This window comes from Camelus ferus, chromosome 11 (genome assembly GCF_009834535.1).
Source record: "Camelus ferus isolate YT-003-E chromosome 11, BCGSAC_Cfer_1.0, whole genome shotgun sequence".
NCBI classification, from domain to species: domain Eukaryota; kingdom Metazoa; phylum Chordata; class Mammalia; order Artiodactyla; family Camelidae; genus Camelus; species Camelus ferus.
In genome coordinates, this window is record NC_045706.1 from 31,414,001 (window position 1) to 31,429,952 (window position 15,952).

The 15,952-nt window shown below is 36.8% G+C and overlaps 1 protein-coding gene across 3 annotated transcripts in view; it reads left to right on the top strand.

Annotated features, from left to right (window-relative positions):
- Positions 1 to 15,952, top strand: part of IDE (insulin degrading enzyme) — an 89,015-nt gene that overhangs the window by 13,288 nt on the left and 59,775 nt on the right. For 2 of the 3 annotated variants that reach the window (XM_032491317.1, XM_032491316.1), the window contains exons 2-3: positions 14,019 to 14,203; positions 15,204 to 15,411. In XM_032491317.1, the coding sequence (XP_032347208.1) occupies positions 14,019 to 14,203; positions 15,204 to 15,411 (393 nt within the window). Of the gene's footprint in view, positions 1 to 9,858; positions 10,004 to 14,018; positions 14,204 to 15,203; positions 15,412 to 15,952 lie in introns of those variants that run through there. The other variant, XM_032491318.1, reaches the window with a different exon arrangement.

Below are 15,952 nucleotides of genomic sequence, written 5' to 3' on the forward strand. Positions count from 1 at the left end.
GTAGAGCACAATTTTTCAATTATACATGAACATATATATATAGTCACATTTTTTTTTCTGTGAGCTACCATAAGATCTTGTATGTATTTCCCTGTGCTATACAGTATAATCTTGTTTATCTGTTCTACATTTTGAAACGCTAGTCTGTCCCTTCCCACCCCCTGCCTCTTTGGCAACCACAAGTTTGTATTCTATGTCTATGAGTCTGTTTCTGTTTTGTATTTATGTTTTTTTTATATTCCATCATTATCCTTAATAAATATTTAATTATTCATCCCTCTAAATGTAACCAGTATATTATCACTGCTGCCACCTCCTTCCCTTTCAGGTGCTTCCTGGGCACTGTCACCCCATGTTGGGCTGTCCTAGGAGTGGTTGCCTTTTTTATTCTGTTAGTGCTTTGACACCCCATTCAAGGCTGTTTCCTCAAAAGTATGCATGCCTTCTTCTTCTTCTTCTCCTTCTCCTCCTCCTTCTTCTGCACCAAACTACATTTCCACCAACAGTGTAGGAAGATTCCCTTTTTTCTCACACCCTCTTCAGCATTTATCATTTGTGGACTTTTTAATGATGGCTATTCTGACAGGTGTGAGGTGATAACTCACTGTAATTTTGATTTGTATTTCTCTGTTAATTAGTGATACTGAGCATTTTTCATGGGCCTATTGGCCATTTGTATGTCTTCATTGGAGAATTGTTTGTTTAGGCCTTCTGACCATTTTTTGATTGAGTTGTTTGTTTTTTGTTAATAAGTTGTATGAGCTGTTTATATATTCTGGAAATTAAGCCTTTGTCAGTCACGTCATTTGCAAATATTTTCTCCCATTCTGTAATCTGTCGTTTTGCTTATGATTTCCTTTGCTGTGCAAAAGCTTGTCATTTTAATAAGGTCACATTTGTTCATTTTTGCTTTTATTTCTATTGCCTTGGTAGACTGCTCTAGGAGAACATTGCTACAATTTATATCAGATAATGTTTTGCCTGTGTTCTCTTCTAGAAGGTTTATGGTGTCTTGAAAGACAACTCTATCATACCTTGACTTTTTCCTAGGGGTTTTCTAGGGTAGCTGTCAAACAGGTGCTGTTTGAGTAGGGAGTCTTAAGTATAGAGTGGGTTGTTGGACTTAAGTTTGTAACCGTTTATATGGGAAAAGTATGTAAGTACATTTTCTAGAAGGAAATACATTAAAAATGTTTATCTTTTAATGATGCAATCAAGGTAATTTGTATTTTCTTATACTTAATAAAAACCAGCTGCAATCAGCATAAATAGCTTTGTTTCTTTATTATATAAGTAATTATAAAAATAAAAGAAAAATAAAATAAAGCAACACAAAGTGGGTTCACTCTTTTACCTAATAGTCTTAAATATTTAAACATTGCTTTTATGGATTGGTCATAGTATTGTGGAAGAGTCCATTCTGATACATGAAGATGTATATCATTATCTTTTGGCTTACATTGCTGTTAGGATTCTGGAGCCACAATGCCTGGACTCTACCGCTTACGTGTGTGTAATCTGGTACTCATTACTGCCCTCTTCAAGCCTTTTTCCTCATCAGCAAAATGGGGACAATAATAGTATCCACCTCATAGGTTTATGGTAAGAATGAAATGAGGAAAGGCATGTAATGTGTATGTCTCCATCATATAGCTGTGTTCAATAATGTACACTAATAACAATAACAATGCCACCATTGCTATGAAGAGGAGAAGAAAGTGTTGTATATTTATTTATTTTATTTTTGGATGCAACAACAGGGTTATAATTTCAAAGTTGTAGGCAGCCACCTAGATGGGGCTTGAGGGGTAAGTTTGCTTAAGTCTGTATCTAAATAAATAGAATAGCATCTGTGGTTTAAAAATAAAAGGTCAGCATCTAGGCTGTTACTTCCTAAACTGCCTACAGTTCTTATCCTATTTGTAAAAGAAACAAAGTGAATCCTAAAATTGACAGCGGCATTGGGCCAAACCACATTAGGTCAGCAACTGAATGAGGAGGTAGGTTCCAGGATTAGGCTGTGGGTTCTGTTTGTTGTCTGCTTAAAGCTTTCCCCTTACATCACAAATAATTTTAAAAATTTGTTTGGAAATTGTACCAGTTGTGAGCCAACAAACTGGTTTCTGAAGGGAACCAAGTTGTCAGCAACAACAGTGAATGGAAATGGAACTCAGATTTTTTCTTTATTATTAGCTCTGTTGTGCTGTAGCTGATGCAAGTTAACAACAACAACAAGAAGTTCACCTCGGGCTTATAAATTTAGTAAGCAGAGACTAGTACATTCAAGTCCATTAAGTTTTATCTTTTCAGAGATTCTTTCTGTGCTGTTACGAAAAGTACAAAGATTAAAGACCACCTAATAGTCTGCTGTCCATAGATAACCATACTGAACGCTTCTGTGAGTATCCTAGGGATTTAGTCTTTGTACATAAGATAAACTTGTTAACTTGGTGGAGTGATTAAGAGCATGGTGCTTTGGTGCCTAAAGAATTGGTTTTGAATCTTAGTCCTTTTATTTAATGCCTGTGTCGCCATAGCCAAATAACTATGCAATTTAACTTCCCCATCCAGGAAAAATGAGAATAATGGAATCTACCTAAGGGCTTCATTGAGGTAGGATCCCTATAAAGAGTTTCTGAGTACTGACTGAGCGTTCAGTAAGAGTCTGTCCCGTATCCTGGCTGTGCTCCTTTCTGAGGCAGGTCCCTTCACTTGTGTACTAGGTTGTTTACTCAAGGACAAGATTTCTGCAAACCTCTCTCTTTCTTCATTATTAGGTCCCCCCTTTCTTCATTTATGCCTTTTCTGGCTTAGATTTTTAAAAATAAATAGGTGAGGGGTTTAATACATACACAGCTTTTCTGTGTTTTGTTGAGGCTATCTCCTGGTTTTATTTTAAGTGGATTAAATTGGTTGTAGTTATCCATTATTTTTGGATGATAAAGTCAGAACTATAAACTAGATGTTTCATCCTTAGCACTGTTGACCAGAGCTGGATAATTTGGGCCAGATAATTCTTTGTCATGAAGGCTGTCCTGTGCATTGTAGGATGCTTAGCAGCATCCCTGGCCTCTTCTCACTGGTTGCCAGTTGCACCCTTCAGTTGTGACAATTTAGTTGTGACATACTGTCACATATCTCCTTGGGAAGCAAGTGGTTCTGTTGAGAACCATTGACTATAAACGGTGGCTTGCCTGTAGTAATTATAAAGTGGTAATCGCTTACCTGTCTTTCTGATAGTCTTATGAAGTACCATCCTATTACCAGCCATTCCCGGAGATGATATACAACTGGAATTTGCATGAGTATGTGTTAAGAATGCCAGTAATAACATGGTGCCTGTTGAGGTGGTCTGTTTACTTCTCACCACCCTAGAAACATAATAATATTGATGATTATAAGGTTACCATTTGTGGGTGCCTACTATGTTCTAGACACTGCCTTGGTGAAGTTTATCTCTACCTATTTTACAGGAGAAATGCTGTAAAGTCTGCCCAAGTCTGATGCAACTTTAGGTACCTCTGTTAATTTAGTGCACCCATGTGAACACTTCATGTGACTCTTGATTGGCAATAATAGATGAGGACCCAAAGTCCAGTTTGACCAGAAGCGTTCAGTAGGATCCAGGATCTGAGCAGCCAAGGGGTCATTTAGTAGAAGTGAAGGTGTATAGTTACTGAACACTGTCTGGACTTGGTCCTTGGGTCACTGGAAATGGTACCAAGATGGAGAAATCGTGCAGAGGTCAAGCTTCCTGAACCAGCATTATCTGAAGAGGTCAGATTCTCTTTCTGTCAGAACCAGGATGTGCATCTGAGTGGAACTGAGCCTTCAAGTGAAGATACACCCCTCTGTATAGAATATGAGTGCTTGTGGTTTCCTTACCTTGGAGGGCTGTCTTGAGAGAATTAGTTACAGGTTGATAACTCTTCCTAGCCTTTGAATTAATCTTTAGAGACCATGATAGGGATCTTTGAGATGTCCTTGCTGTTCTGAGATCATGGAAAATCTATAAGGAAGATGACCAAAATGTAAAATTAATTCTGAGTTTGAAGAAATTCTGATTTATGTAGTATTCTTTTTGTTTTGTTTTAAATTAAAGAGCCTGTCTAATTCAGATCTTGAGTTAGAAGTTGTTTGCTGTAAATGTTGAAAATTGTTGAAGGGAGAATTTATTCAAAGTTTAATCATTTTGCCTTTATTTGGGTTACATTTATTGCTTGTCACTCTTAATTGGTTGCTGGGAGTGTCAAGTTTTATTTTTAAATCTTAACTGAGGTCTAAAGTAATTGCTGAAAGCTAGTTTTCAAATCATACATAATGAGTAAAGACTTGTTAAAAGATTTAACATACTTTATTATTGACTTACGACTCATGCTATGCTTACATGGCTCTCCTAGTTCTTGTGGCCAAGATGACATCAATGGAAATAATTGTCTCAGGACACACCTGTGAAGGTTTAGCTAATTATTATGTTAATTGGACTATTATTTCTTATGAGCCATCTTAGTTTAGCACCTGTTTTATATGAATAGCTACTTCTCTGTATCCAAGTGGTACCATTTCCAGGATGACTTTTGGTGGATGATCTTTCTAACCTTGAATAATTCATATATCTCTCTCCCCTTTTAATTTACTGTGTTTTATGGTATTTTCAAAAACTCTATTTTAAAAAATGTTTAATTGAAATATGTCATGTGTTCAGCTTGACAAATTTTCACAAACAGAACCTACCTGTATGAACATAGCTGTATAACCAGCACATGATCAGTATCTCAGAAGCCCCCCTCATATTTCCTTCTAGTCACTACACCCTAAGTCAAGGGTAACCACCATCCTAACATAAAGGCATAGCTTGATTTTACTTGTTCTTGGCCTCTATTTAAATAGGAGGAAAAAAATACTCTTTAGCATCTAACTTCTTTGACTCCACCTTACGTTAGTGAGATTCATCCTTATCTTTGTTCTTTGTTCTAGATTATTCATTTTTATTGCTGTTTGTGTGAAGATATCACAGTTTATTTATCTTCTCACTGCTAATGAACATTCGATCTCTTCTAGTTTTGGCTATTATGAATAGTATTGCTACGAATATATAACTGTATTTATTTTGAGTATATAAAACATGAATTGTTAGGTCATATTGTCAGCTTTAGTATATATACTGCCAGGTTTTGAAAATGGTTGTACCAATTTGTATTCCCACCAGCAGTGTATGGAACTTTGGATTGCTCTATTGTTAGTGGCTAGTGAGACCCCTAAATTAGGGGGCCCGTGAAAGTGTGGATCCTTGCCACCGGCTGTGAAAGAATTTGCAGGAGAAGCAGAGGGACAAAGTGAATGGCTGTTTTATTGCTCAGAAGAGGAAGAGGAAAGAAAGCACTCAAGTGGGGAAAAGGAAAGAAAGATACTGGGTGGAGGGTAGGGGGAAAGGGGATTTACTGGGGAGCCATCAGCCAAGATGGCTGGTCTAGAGACCTCTAGCCTGGGACGGGCCACGTGGACTTTTACGCGAGACTTTCCCCATTATGTCCTTCTGAGTTTGCTGGAACCAGTAGCCTTTATTTACTTTTATTTATTTATTTTTTTAATTGAAGTATAGTCAGTTTACAATGTTGCATCCATTTCTGGTCCAGTAGCCTTTCTTTTCTGTCCTTTTCTGGTTGTTATGGTAGTCTGGTAGTCGTCAACTGTCATGGCACTGGTGAATATGTCATTTAGCGTGCTAATGCATGAAAATTAGCGTATAATGAGGCTAGAGGTCCACTGGAAGTCAAATCCTCTGCCATTTTGGGCTTTGTTGGTTCTAACCAGTTCCTATTCTCTTTGTGGCTGCCTCCTGAGACTTTGATAAGAGTAATTGGTTTCTATTTGAGGGAGGGGCAGGGGTATGATTCTGGGGCAACAGGCTTGGTAACAAAAAGGAAAGTTGCTTTTAATCAGAATGCCAACAATCTGGTGGACCATGTGTCCCCCAGGAAAAAATATCTAAGGCCTGAGAGACTTTAGCTTTTCTATAAACAAGAGGCAGAGGTTGGGGAGACTTAGTTCCTACAGAAGAACTTAAAGATATTGTTATGTACATTCCTTGAGAAGGAACCAGGACCCTGCCCGAAGGCTACACTGTTGTTTCTTGATTTTTCCTCCCTTGTTTTTGTATTCCCTTCCTTCCCTGATTAGCAGCTGTTTGGATCTGCCCTTTGGAACTCAGAGGTCAAGGAGACTGACCATGACCTATTTCCTACAAACAAGAGATGGGGAACACGGAAAGATTTGTACCAGGGAGAACCACAGGTCCCGCTCGGTATCACTGTGACTTCTCCATCACTTGGTATTTTCCATTCTTTTCATTTTAGCCATTCTGATTGATAGGTAGTAGTATCTTCAGAAAATCTCCTGTGAATTTGGGGCATCTTGAGGCTTTACTCTGTCACCCTAGTTCATGGACCCACCAGAGCCTCGCTTGTTTTTCTTTCCTGAGTAGAGCCCTTCTGGATCTTTAGCCCATGCGTGATCTTTAGTGTGAACCCAGAATTGGCAAATACCTCCCAGGAAGAAAACAGGTGATGATTATCAGCTAACCTCAGAGGACTCTGCTTTCTCCGGAATTCCAGTTTATCCAATTCTCTTTGCTTCTACAACTTTCCAACATTCTTGAAAATGTGATTTGTAATTTTTTTTGTGGCTTTTTAGTTATTGAAGCTGAATCAGGTTGCCATGACCTATTATATCCCACTCAGAGATGGAAGTTGTCAGTAGATTCTTGGGATTTTCTGTGTACACAGTTACGTTGCCTATGAATAGTCTTAGCTCTTTTTTTGCTTTCTTTCTTATCTTTTTTTTTTCTTGCATTATTGACTGGTCCTAATTACTAGTACAATGTTTAACAGAAGAAATGATAGTGGCATCTTGTTTATAGGGATGGAGGATGAATACGTTATTTCATCATTAAGTATGATAATTGCTGTAGTTTTTGTAGTTTTTTTAGATGAAGAAATTTTCTCCTATTTCTAGTTTGCTGACTATTTTTAAAGATATGAATGGTTGTTTAATTTAGTTAAACACTTTACTTGCATCTACCAAGATGATTATGTTATTTTCTCCTTTTTTTCTATTCCTATGTCTTAATGTATGTTTCTGAAAAATAAATCACCCGTAACCATGCCATGTCTACTATGGTATTATTTTCATATTTCCTTTCATCCATGAGACAACTCTACACGCTCTTGTCTTTTGAAACCTGTTATACATTTAATCCTACCATACATTTTCCTTTTTATTTTTTATTAGCAAAGTAGATAATATGGTTCTCAGCCCAGGGACTCCTTTGGCAGGTTAGACACATTCTTCCAGGCTCCTTCCACTACCTATCTCTGTTTTATATAAGGAGAAATGAGTGAAAAACTGGAAGTTTTCCTTGGAGCATTTATGTTGACCTAGTTTAATTTTTATTTTCTCGTTTTTATTATTTGGAATTGTAAGGGAGGAGAATGGGGTCAGGGAAGGGCTGAGGGGTGGTAACTGGGAGCTGGGGAAGAAAGTCACATATGATTTCCTTAAGCATCACCTTCTGCTCCTCCCCTTCCCACGCTTCCTCTGTAGTTTCAGCTTTGCCACAGATCAGTTGTGTGAATATCCTTGGGCAAGCCACTTAATCACTGAGCTTTTGTTTCTCATCTGGGATTGAGGAGAATGGTCAGGAACAGCTGCTGTGACCTGCCACTTATGGAGAATGGAAAGATTCAATGAGCAGTTTATAAAGCTTATGACAGTTTGGGAATGGTTGTTAGGATTAGTTTTGTACAGTGGCATCTGTCTCACATTTTCTAACAGCTGGAAGTCTACCTGTGGAAGGAGGATACTTGGGAAACACCCTGGATCCCCAAACTATGACTGTTAGAAACCTGTAGTTAACTGTGGCAAGAGGTGTAAAATGGAGTTTTTGTTCATTTGCTTAAATCTTCATAAAGTTTCTATAAATTATTCCATGTTAAGCTTGTTGCTTTTGGAATGAACAACCATTGATATGTATGTACCAAAACTGTAACTTGCAAAAGCTCTTTTCTCTAAACCGTTACTGCCGTAGGATTCCTTTAAATTACAACAACCCTTGTTCATTTAAAGGTTTGTTTTTTTCATTGTAAACTCCTTTTTAGAGGGCATAGAGTTAGAGCAGCTGACATTCTGCCTGGAATAAAGGCAGTTCATCTCATCATGAGAAAGTAAGATTTAATTGACAGGATTTTAGTTTGTACTCACCTTTATGATACAGCTGGTGCATGAAGTGAGATACATTGGTCCCTCTAACTGAAAAGCCATGGCATAGGTGGTTCCCTGAGACATGTTATTTTTCGGTAAAGTAACATGAATAGTATTTGGGAATATGATATGTGGTCTTATGGTGAGGCATCCAAGGGCTCCTACCACCACTGCCTTGATATTCTCTCTTCCTGACCTCTGAGTTGTGCAGGGAAGAGAGGTTTGTGATGTGATTCTAATTTCAGGCATTTTCTCTCTGGGCACCTCCTCCACATTCAGGAGTGCCATAGGTAAACTTGACTTCCACCTATGGTTTTGGGAGTGAGTGGATGGATTCCACAGAAGGGAGGTTTTGACTTATAATTTGACTAATAGCTCCATCACTTACCTGTTGAGGTTTATAAGTCATCCATTTAGAAATTAGAAATGGATTGAGTCTAACTTTAAATATGTCTGGGGCCATGGGGGTTAGTAAGGACCAAAAGGCAAAGTAAAATTGCTCAATCTTCTATTCAGTTGGCTGAGACACTTAAAGAGATATGAGAAAAAAGACTATAAAGTGTCATCTGAATAAAAAATTATTTGCATAAAAGTTTTTCTCTTGATACAGGAATTTTTATTGATCTGTTTGGGAGTTTGTTTTGCAAACCTGCAATTGAGGCCTAGATAAAAGTCCATGATCTTTCATTGGAAGTTTTGCTTGTAGTTCTGTTAACATCAAGCTCTTGTTTTTCCTCTGAATGCCTCACATTTTTTCCTCACCACCATTTTTTTGCTCAGGTATTCCCTTCCTCTTATTTGACATGCTTCTACTCATCTTCTCTTTTCCCTGTCTCCCCTCTTAGAGAGAGTTAGGTGCCCCTTTCATTACTGCCATAGTACCCAGGGGATAACTTTGTCACCACACTTAAAAGATAATGACTCGTTTTCATCTCTCACAAGTCTGGATTCCTTTAGAGCACAGGTTCTGGTGCACTTGACTTTGTAACCAGTATGCATGGTGTGGCGTCTGGACCTTAACAGGCCTCCTTAATTGTTTGGATATGGGGTGCTGAGGTGGACACAGGACTGGTAGTTAAGAGCTGAGTCCTAATTGTAGATTTTTAGTGTATGGTCTTGGACAAGTAGCCTTAAGTTTCCTTACAAGTAAGATGAAGGGACTAACCTACGTGGGGATCTTGTAAAAATGCGGATTCTGGCTCAGTAGGTCTCTGGTGGTTTCCGATGTTTTGCATTCTAAGAATTAATGCTCCCAGTTCAAAAACTGCAAAGAAGTAGATAACATCTAAAGGCTACTCCAGCTTTTAACTTCTGTGATTTTAGTCACTGTTTTAAATTCTGAACAAAGTTACAAGATACGCTATCATTACTAAACATCTCCAGTTTATCAGAATGCTAAACATTGACAGTTCTGTGCCTTATTATGAAATTGTATGATAATGTCCCTAAAATTGAAAGTAATTTTGTTACTTCCAAGATTTTGACTTTGACAGGTTAAAAATATCAAAAAGATATCTGGAAAAGCATTTGAGTTAGCACTAATTTATCATCTAAAAGTCAGAATACGTTGTTGCTTGCTCTTTGGTGCATATTGGAGAACATTTGCAATAAATAAAATGCTAATGAGGGAGCTGAGTTGGATGGACATGTGATCTCATGAGTATAAATACAGAGACAGGCAAGCTGTTGAGGAATTCATCATCAGAGGAGGAGTTCCCAGTCATTTCCTTCAGTTCTCCAGAAGGTGAGAATCATTCTGTTGTAGAACATATTGATAGATATGCTATAGGTAAAGGCAGACTGTGCCTAATGAATATGGATTGCTGGGGACGGGTCTTGTTTGAAGATGTTGCTACTGTTTCATTTGGCTTTTACTTCCTCAAGAAGTCATATTTGATTTGGGAGCATTGCCAGCTTAGAAATATATATCTGTCTTTGATCTCATATACTTTCAAGTAGTCAGATTAATTTTTATGCTTGACTTACAGAATAAATCCATCTCTTTACTCTCAACCATACCAGGGATATTAACCAGGCATAGCTTCAGTGTCCGAATGAGTTATATACATGCCTATGATGGACTCTGATAATTTTTATTCCTCTAAGAAAATGAAAAGCTGGACAAGGGAAATTGAACCCTGAAAAAAATACAGAATGTAGCATATACTTGAGGGTGGTTATCTTAATTATAATGAATTTTCACCTCCCACAGAATAAGACAGTCCTTCCAAAGTGAGCTGTATTTCATCTCCCCAATATACTTATGGATTGGACAGAAGTTTTAGAGCTTGTTTCATGGTCATCATCATTATCATCATTATTACATTTTAATAATTTGTAACCCGTGGTTTCCCTATAAATCTAACTAGCCTGGGGCAAGCACTGTAGAGGGAGTTGGGTGTAAACAATGGCAATGGAACCAAAATAAATGGCCTTTGGTTTTTGCTCCCGCTTAATGGAATCCATCACTAGAATTCCAAGCCTCTCCCTTCCTCTAGCAGAGCCTTACAGGAAGGAGCTTAGGCATCCTTTGTGGTGCACGTGGAGCTTTTTTTTACTGTTGCTTTTTAATGCTGTCTTTCTTGCTGGGGGTCTTAATGGAGACTGCCTCATAACTTATTTAATCTTAATGTTGCTGCTAGGTTGGAACTTATTTTTTTAAATAGTAATGCATATTGAACCCAAATTAAAGTTTTTGAAGCCGTCTGTGTATTGAAGGCATTTGCTGCAGTCCAAACAGATTGTCCTTTGGGAAATACCTGAACCAGGATTCTTATTGTTATGACCCTCTTTGGAGGCTTAGATAGACCATTTTCTGTTACTTTAAGAATTTTTTGTTTTAACCACAAAACACCATTTTTAAAGACTTTTCACTTAGATATTTTTGTCTTTGACATTGAACTTAAGTGGCTTATGGCTAAGAAAATAGAAAGGAGTCATAAATAATGCCTTTTCACTTCCAAATTGCTTTTGAATTTTCCATGGTGGCCTTATATCCCTAAAATGTTAGTATGAATATGCTCTGTTTTTAAAGAAAATACTTCTACTATAAACAGGGCAAGATTATTAGTACTGTCTGTGTAAAGTATTATTTGTTTTTTAAAAAATCAGTATTACACATTAAGTATGACCTATAGTATAATTCCAGTGGACATTCTTAAAATGAGTGAATCTCTTTGGTTTATCAGTTGTTACCTGGAAGACTAGTTACAGATGATTTCATAGAGAAAGATAGTCTAATAAAAGCAAACTGGATTTTTCTCTCCCTTTATCTTGAGAGATTTTAACACAAAAAATAAATATTTTATCCAAAATTAATTTCATGCCTATTTATGATTTATCTTTAAATCTGAATGTCTGTCAATCTTTAAGGAGCAGTTAGATCCGCTTCTTCTGTCTTCCAGATCAGAAGCAAATGTGTTAGCCTAGGATCATTTTTTCCTCTGTAGTTTCAGAAAAGTTTTTGGCTTTACCTGATTAGTTCATTGGCCTACTGTTAATAGCAGGCTCAATTTTTGTCTCTTAAGCAGTCCCCAACATAGACAAAGATAGTGTTCATTTTTAGTCTTAAAAACATACATACCCCAGATCTGGAAAATCCCTTCAATGCAATAATATCAACTTATACTCCTACTGGATTCTGTGTGTTAATAGTCCCTTCCCATCACTGTAACTCCAGCCTTACTAGAGAAGAAAGGAGAGGACTATTGGGGGAAGGGGAAGTCCTTTGTTTGAGAAATTATCTAACATCTCTGTTAAGGTCATTGGACTGTTCCTAGTCTGGCATTCAACTCTTCACTAGATTAAAAAAATTGCCTGGAGTCCTTCCAACGTTTTGTTTGTTTTTATGTCTTTACTTTTGCTGCCTTCATAGGACAGCCCAAGTGTCTTATTTTTACTGGGACTTCGCAAGATTTTTCCTCAGTGGTGGTGTTCCTTAGGTTTTGAGCATGTGCATATCAGACCCATGAGTTCCAGATCAGCCCTATCTTTGAATATCATAAGTTTGAGTAGTGTTTTGGTTGACCCAATAATGATACTTGTACAACTTCTCACCTCACTTACTCTAGTAAATACCTCTGAAATATGTGGGAAAGCAGTTATTGGTAATTGAACACTGTTCTAGGTCAGCACACTGACCAACTCATGGCCCAACCAATTCTGTCTCAAATTCCCATCCATATGCTCTCCTAGATACAAACTGGCTCCATGAAAACAATATTGTTAGCATTTCTCTGAAAGAATGAAGGGTAAGAGGGAGGAGAGAAATGATTATACCCTGTAGATAAGCTATAAAAAGTTTCCTCTAGAGTCTAGGTCAAGATGGTGGAGTAGAAAGATCCTGACCTTACCTCCTCCCATGGACACACCAAAACTATAACTACATGTAGAACAAACATCTCTGAGAATGACCTGAGGACTAGAAGACAGATTTTCATATTGTTGTATATGAACCTCGTGGTAACCACTAACCAAAAACCTGTAACAGATATGCAAAAAATAAAGAGAAAGGAATTCAAACATAACACTAAAGAAAGTCATCAAATCACAAGCAAAGGGAACAAGAGAATAAGAAAGGAAAGAGAACTAATAATGAAAAGTTGCAGGATACAGAAAATCAGTATACAGAAATCTGGTGTATTTCTATACAATAATAACAAACTTTAAGAAAGAGAAATGCAGAAAATAATCCCATTTTACAAATGCATCAAAAAAAGGAAAGAGAAAATTTATGAAAACAATGAACAAAATGATAATAATTATATGCCTATCAATAAATACTTTAAATGTAAATGAGCTAAGTGCTTCATGATTTTGATAAGGACATAGGGTGCCTGAATGGATTAAAAAATAAGACCCGTTTATATGCTGCCTTGTAAGAGACTCAGTTTAGATATAAAGACATACACAGACTGAAAGGGAACCCTTGTACACTGTTGGTGGAATGTAAATCTGTGCAGCCATAATGGAAAACAGTATGGAGATTCCTCAAAAATTTAGAATTAGAACTATCATACAACCCAGCAATTCTAATTCTAGATATTTATCCAAAGAGTATGGAAACACTCATTTGAAAAATAATAGGCAGTCCTGTTTGCTCCAGCACTATTTACAGTAGCTAAGATATGGAAGCAACCTAAGTGTCCACTGATGAATGGCAAATGGCAGGAATTCATTATTTTTCATGACTAATATTCCTGTATGTGTGTACATCTTCTACACACACAATGGAATATTACTCAGCCATGAAAAACATGGATCATCTTGCTATTTGCAATAGCTCTAATGGACCCAGAGAGTATTACGTTAAGTGAAATAAGTCAGAGAAAGACAAATACCATATAATTTCCCTTAAGTGTGGAATCTAAAAAAAAAAACAAAACAAGCAAACAGAAACAAAACAGACACAGAGGGAAAGTTCTTGGTTGCCAGAGGGGAGAGAGGAGGGAGGTTGGGCAGAATAGATGGAGGTGATTAAGAGGTGCAGATTTCCAGTTATAAAACAGGTGCCAATGTGGATGTAGGGAATATAGTTAATAATATTTTAATAATTTTTTATGGTGGCATATGGTTACTAGACTTATTGTGGTGATCAATTTATAATGAATCACTGTCATACACCTGAAACTAATGTTGTGGGTCAACTGTACTTCATTATAAGAAAAAGGAACAAAATAAGTTTCCTCCACATGCTACTCTTTGTTTATTAAAAAAGAGAAGGCACAATCCAACAATTAATAGTTTTTTTTTCTTTTCAGTTTCCAAAGAAAGACTTACAGCAAAATGAATAATCCAGCTATCAAGAGGTTAGAAAATCATATCATTAAGTCTCCTGAAGACAAGCGAGAATACCGTGGGCTAGAACTGGCCAATGGTATCAAAGTACTTCTCATCAGTGATCCCACCACGGATAAATCATCAGCAGCACTTGATGTACACATAGGTACAATTTAAAATTGTGAATTAAGCTTTGTTCAGTTTCATTGACCTAATTTTGACATTAATTTATTAGAACTCTCCATATTTGTGTGAATAAAGACCTGGTGGTTACCAGTTTGATGTGCCTTACTTTGTATAGTAGCCCTGCACAGCTGTTGGTAATCTACAGTCGTCTGAGTTAAATCATCTTACATTTACCATTACCTTGTTAGGTTCCCAGCTAAGGTGACCTAGCAGCAAGGAAGTTCATTCCCATCCTTTTCAATAACGGTTCTGATGCCTTCACTTTCATATACTTTTTGTACACTAGGAAATACCGTATTTCCTAAATTCTTGTGTGCACATTTCTCCCACATTTAATATTGCTTTAAACAAGTTACTTCTTAATCCATGTATACATTTAGTGAGGTGTATTTCTTCTTTCCTCTATGAAAAGCTTTTTATTTCACTCAATGGCATTTTAGAATAAGGGAAGTAAGATAATAACCGTCATAAGTTGAACGAATAATTATTGCCAAGCATAGCACAGTGTTCTTTGCAGGTTATCTAATTTGTATTTGCACAACTCTCTAAGTAAGGCACATATACAAAAAGTGACTGAAGCAAGATAAAGTATTTTGTTCAAAGTTTCACAGCTAGTAGAGTTACTAATCCTCAAACCTATGCTCTTAGCACTACGCTATATTGTTTCCTGCAATGAAATATAAGAGCTAGAAAGTGTAGAACAGTGAATTCAGCTCTTTCTCTCAGTGTGATGTATGACAAAACTAATATCCATAGAAATTAAGTGTCTGCCCAAGGTCACAAACAAACTGATGTCTGAAGCTGGGACTAGAATCTAAACAGCACCATTTTAGAGTAGCCTATGCTTAACTTGCTCTGACTGTATGGTTAGATTTGTCATACTAACAAAATTTCCAAATCATCTGTGATTCATCAGTACTTGATAGCTTACAAAATTTAAAAAAAATGTTTTTTATATAGATTTGTCTCTTCTCTTTCAGGTTCCTTGTCAGATCCTGCAAATATTGCTGGCTTAAGTCATTTTTGTGAACATATGCTATTTTTGGGAACAAAGAAATACCCTAAAGAAAATGAATACAGCCAGTTTCTCAGTGAGCATGCAGGAAGTTCAAATGCCTTTACTAGTGGAGAACATACCAATTACTATTTTGATGTTTCCCATGAGCACCTAGAAGGTGCCCTAGACAGGTAATACTGAATATCCTATAAATTATCCAACTTTGTCTACTTATCATGTTTATAATAGTAATTATTATTTTTACAAAGACGTCTTCACAGCTTTATAGCTTAACAAAAGGTATTTTAACCATTTTATTCCCTCCCCCTGGGTTTTATGAAAAAGAAAATAATAATGAGTGATATCATGTATTTACTTTGTGGTAGAGGAAAAATAATGATATGACTTTAAACGAGCCTTCAGGCCTATGAAATACTTTATTGACTTATAAAGTTCTCACCAGCCTTTCCCATTCTAACTGGTATTACATATGAAACGTGTTGAAGAATAAATTGTAATAGTGTCATGGATCTCCTTTCAAACATACCCCTGTTCCAGAATGCTAGAACTTAAATATTCTATTCTCCTTTAGGTCCTTGATCCTCAAGGATACTTAGTGGATACAGAATGTTTTGACATGCTGTTTCAACCCTGGAGACATTTTGTGAAAGTATTTTCTGGAGCAAGCTCCACTAGGCCAGTTTAATTTCTTGGTCAATTTTCTATACAGCT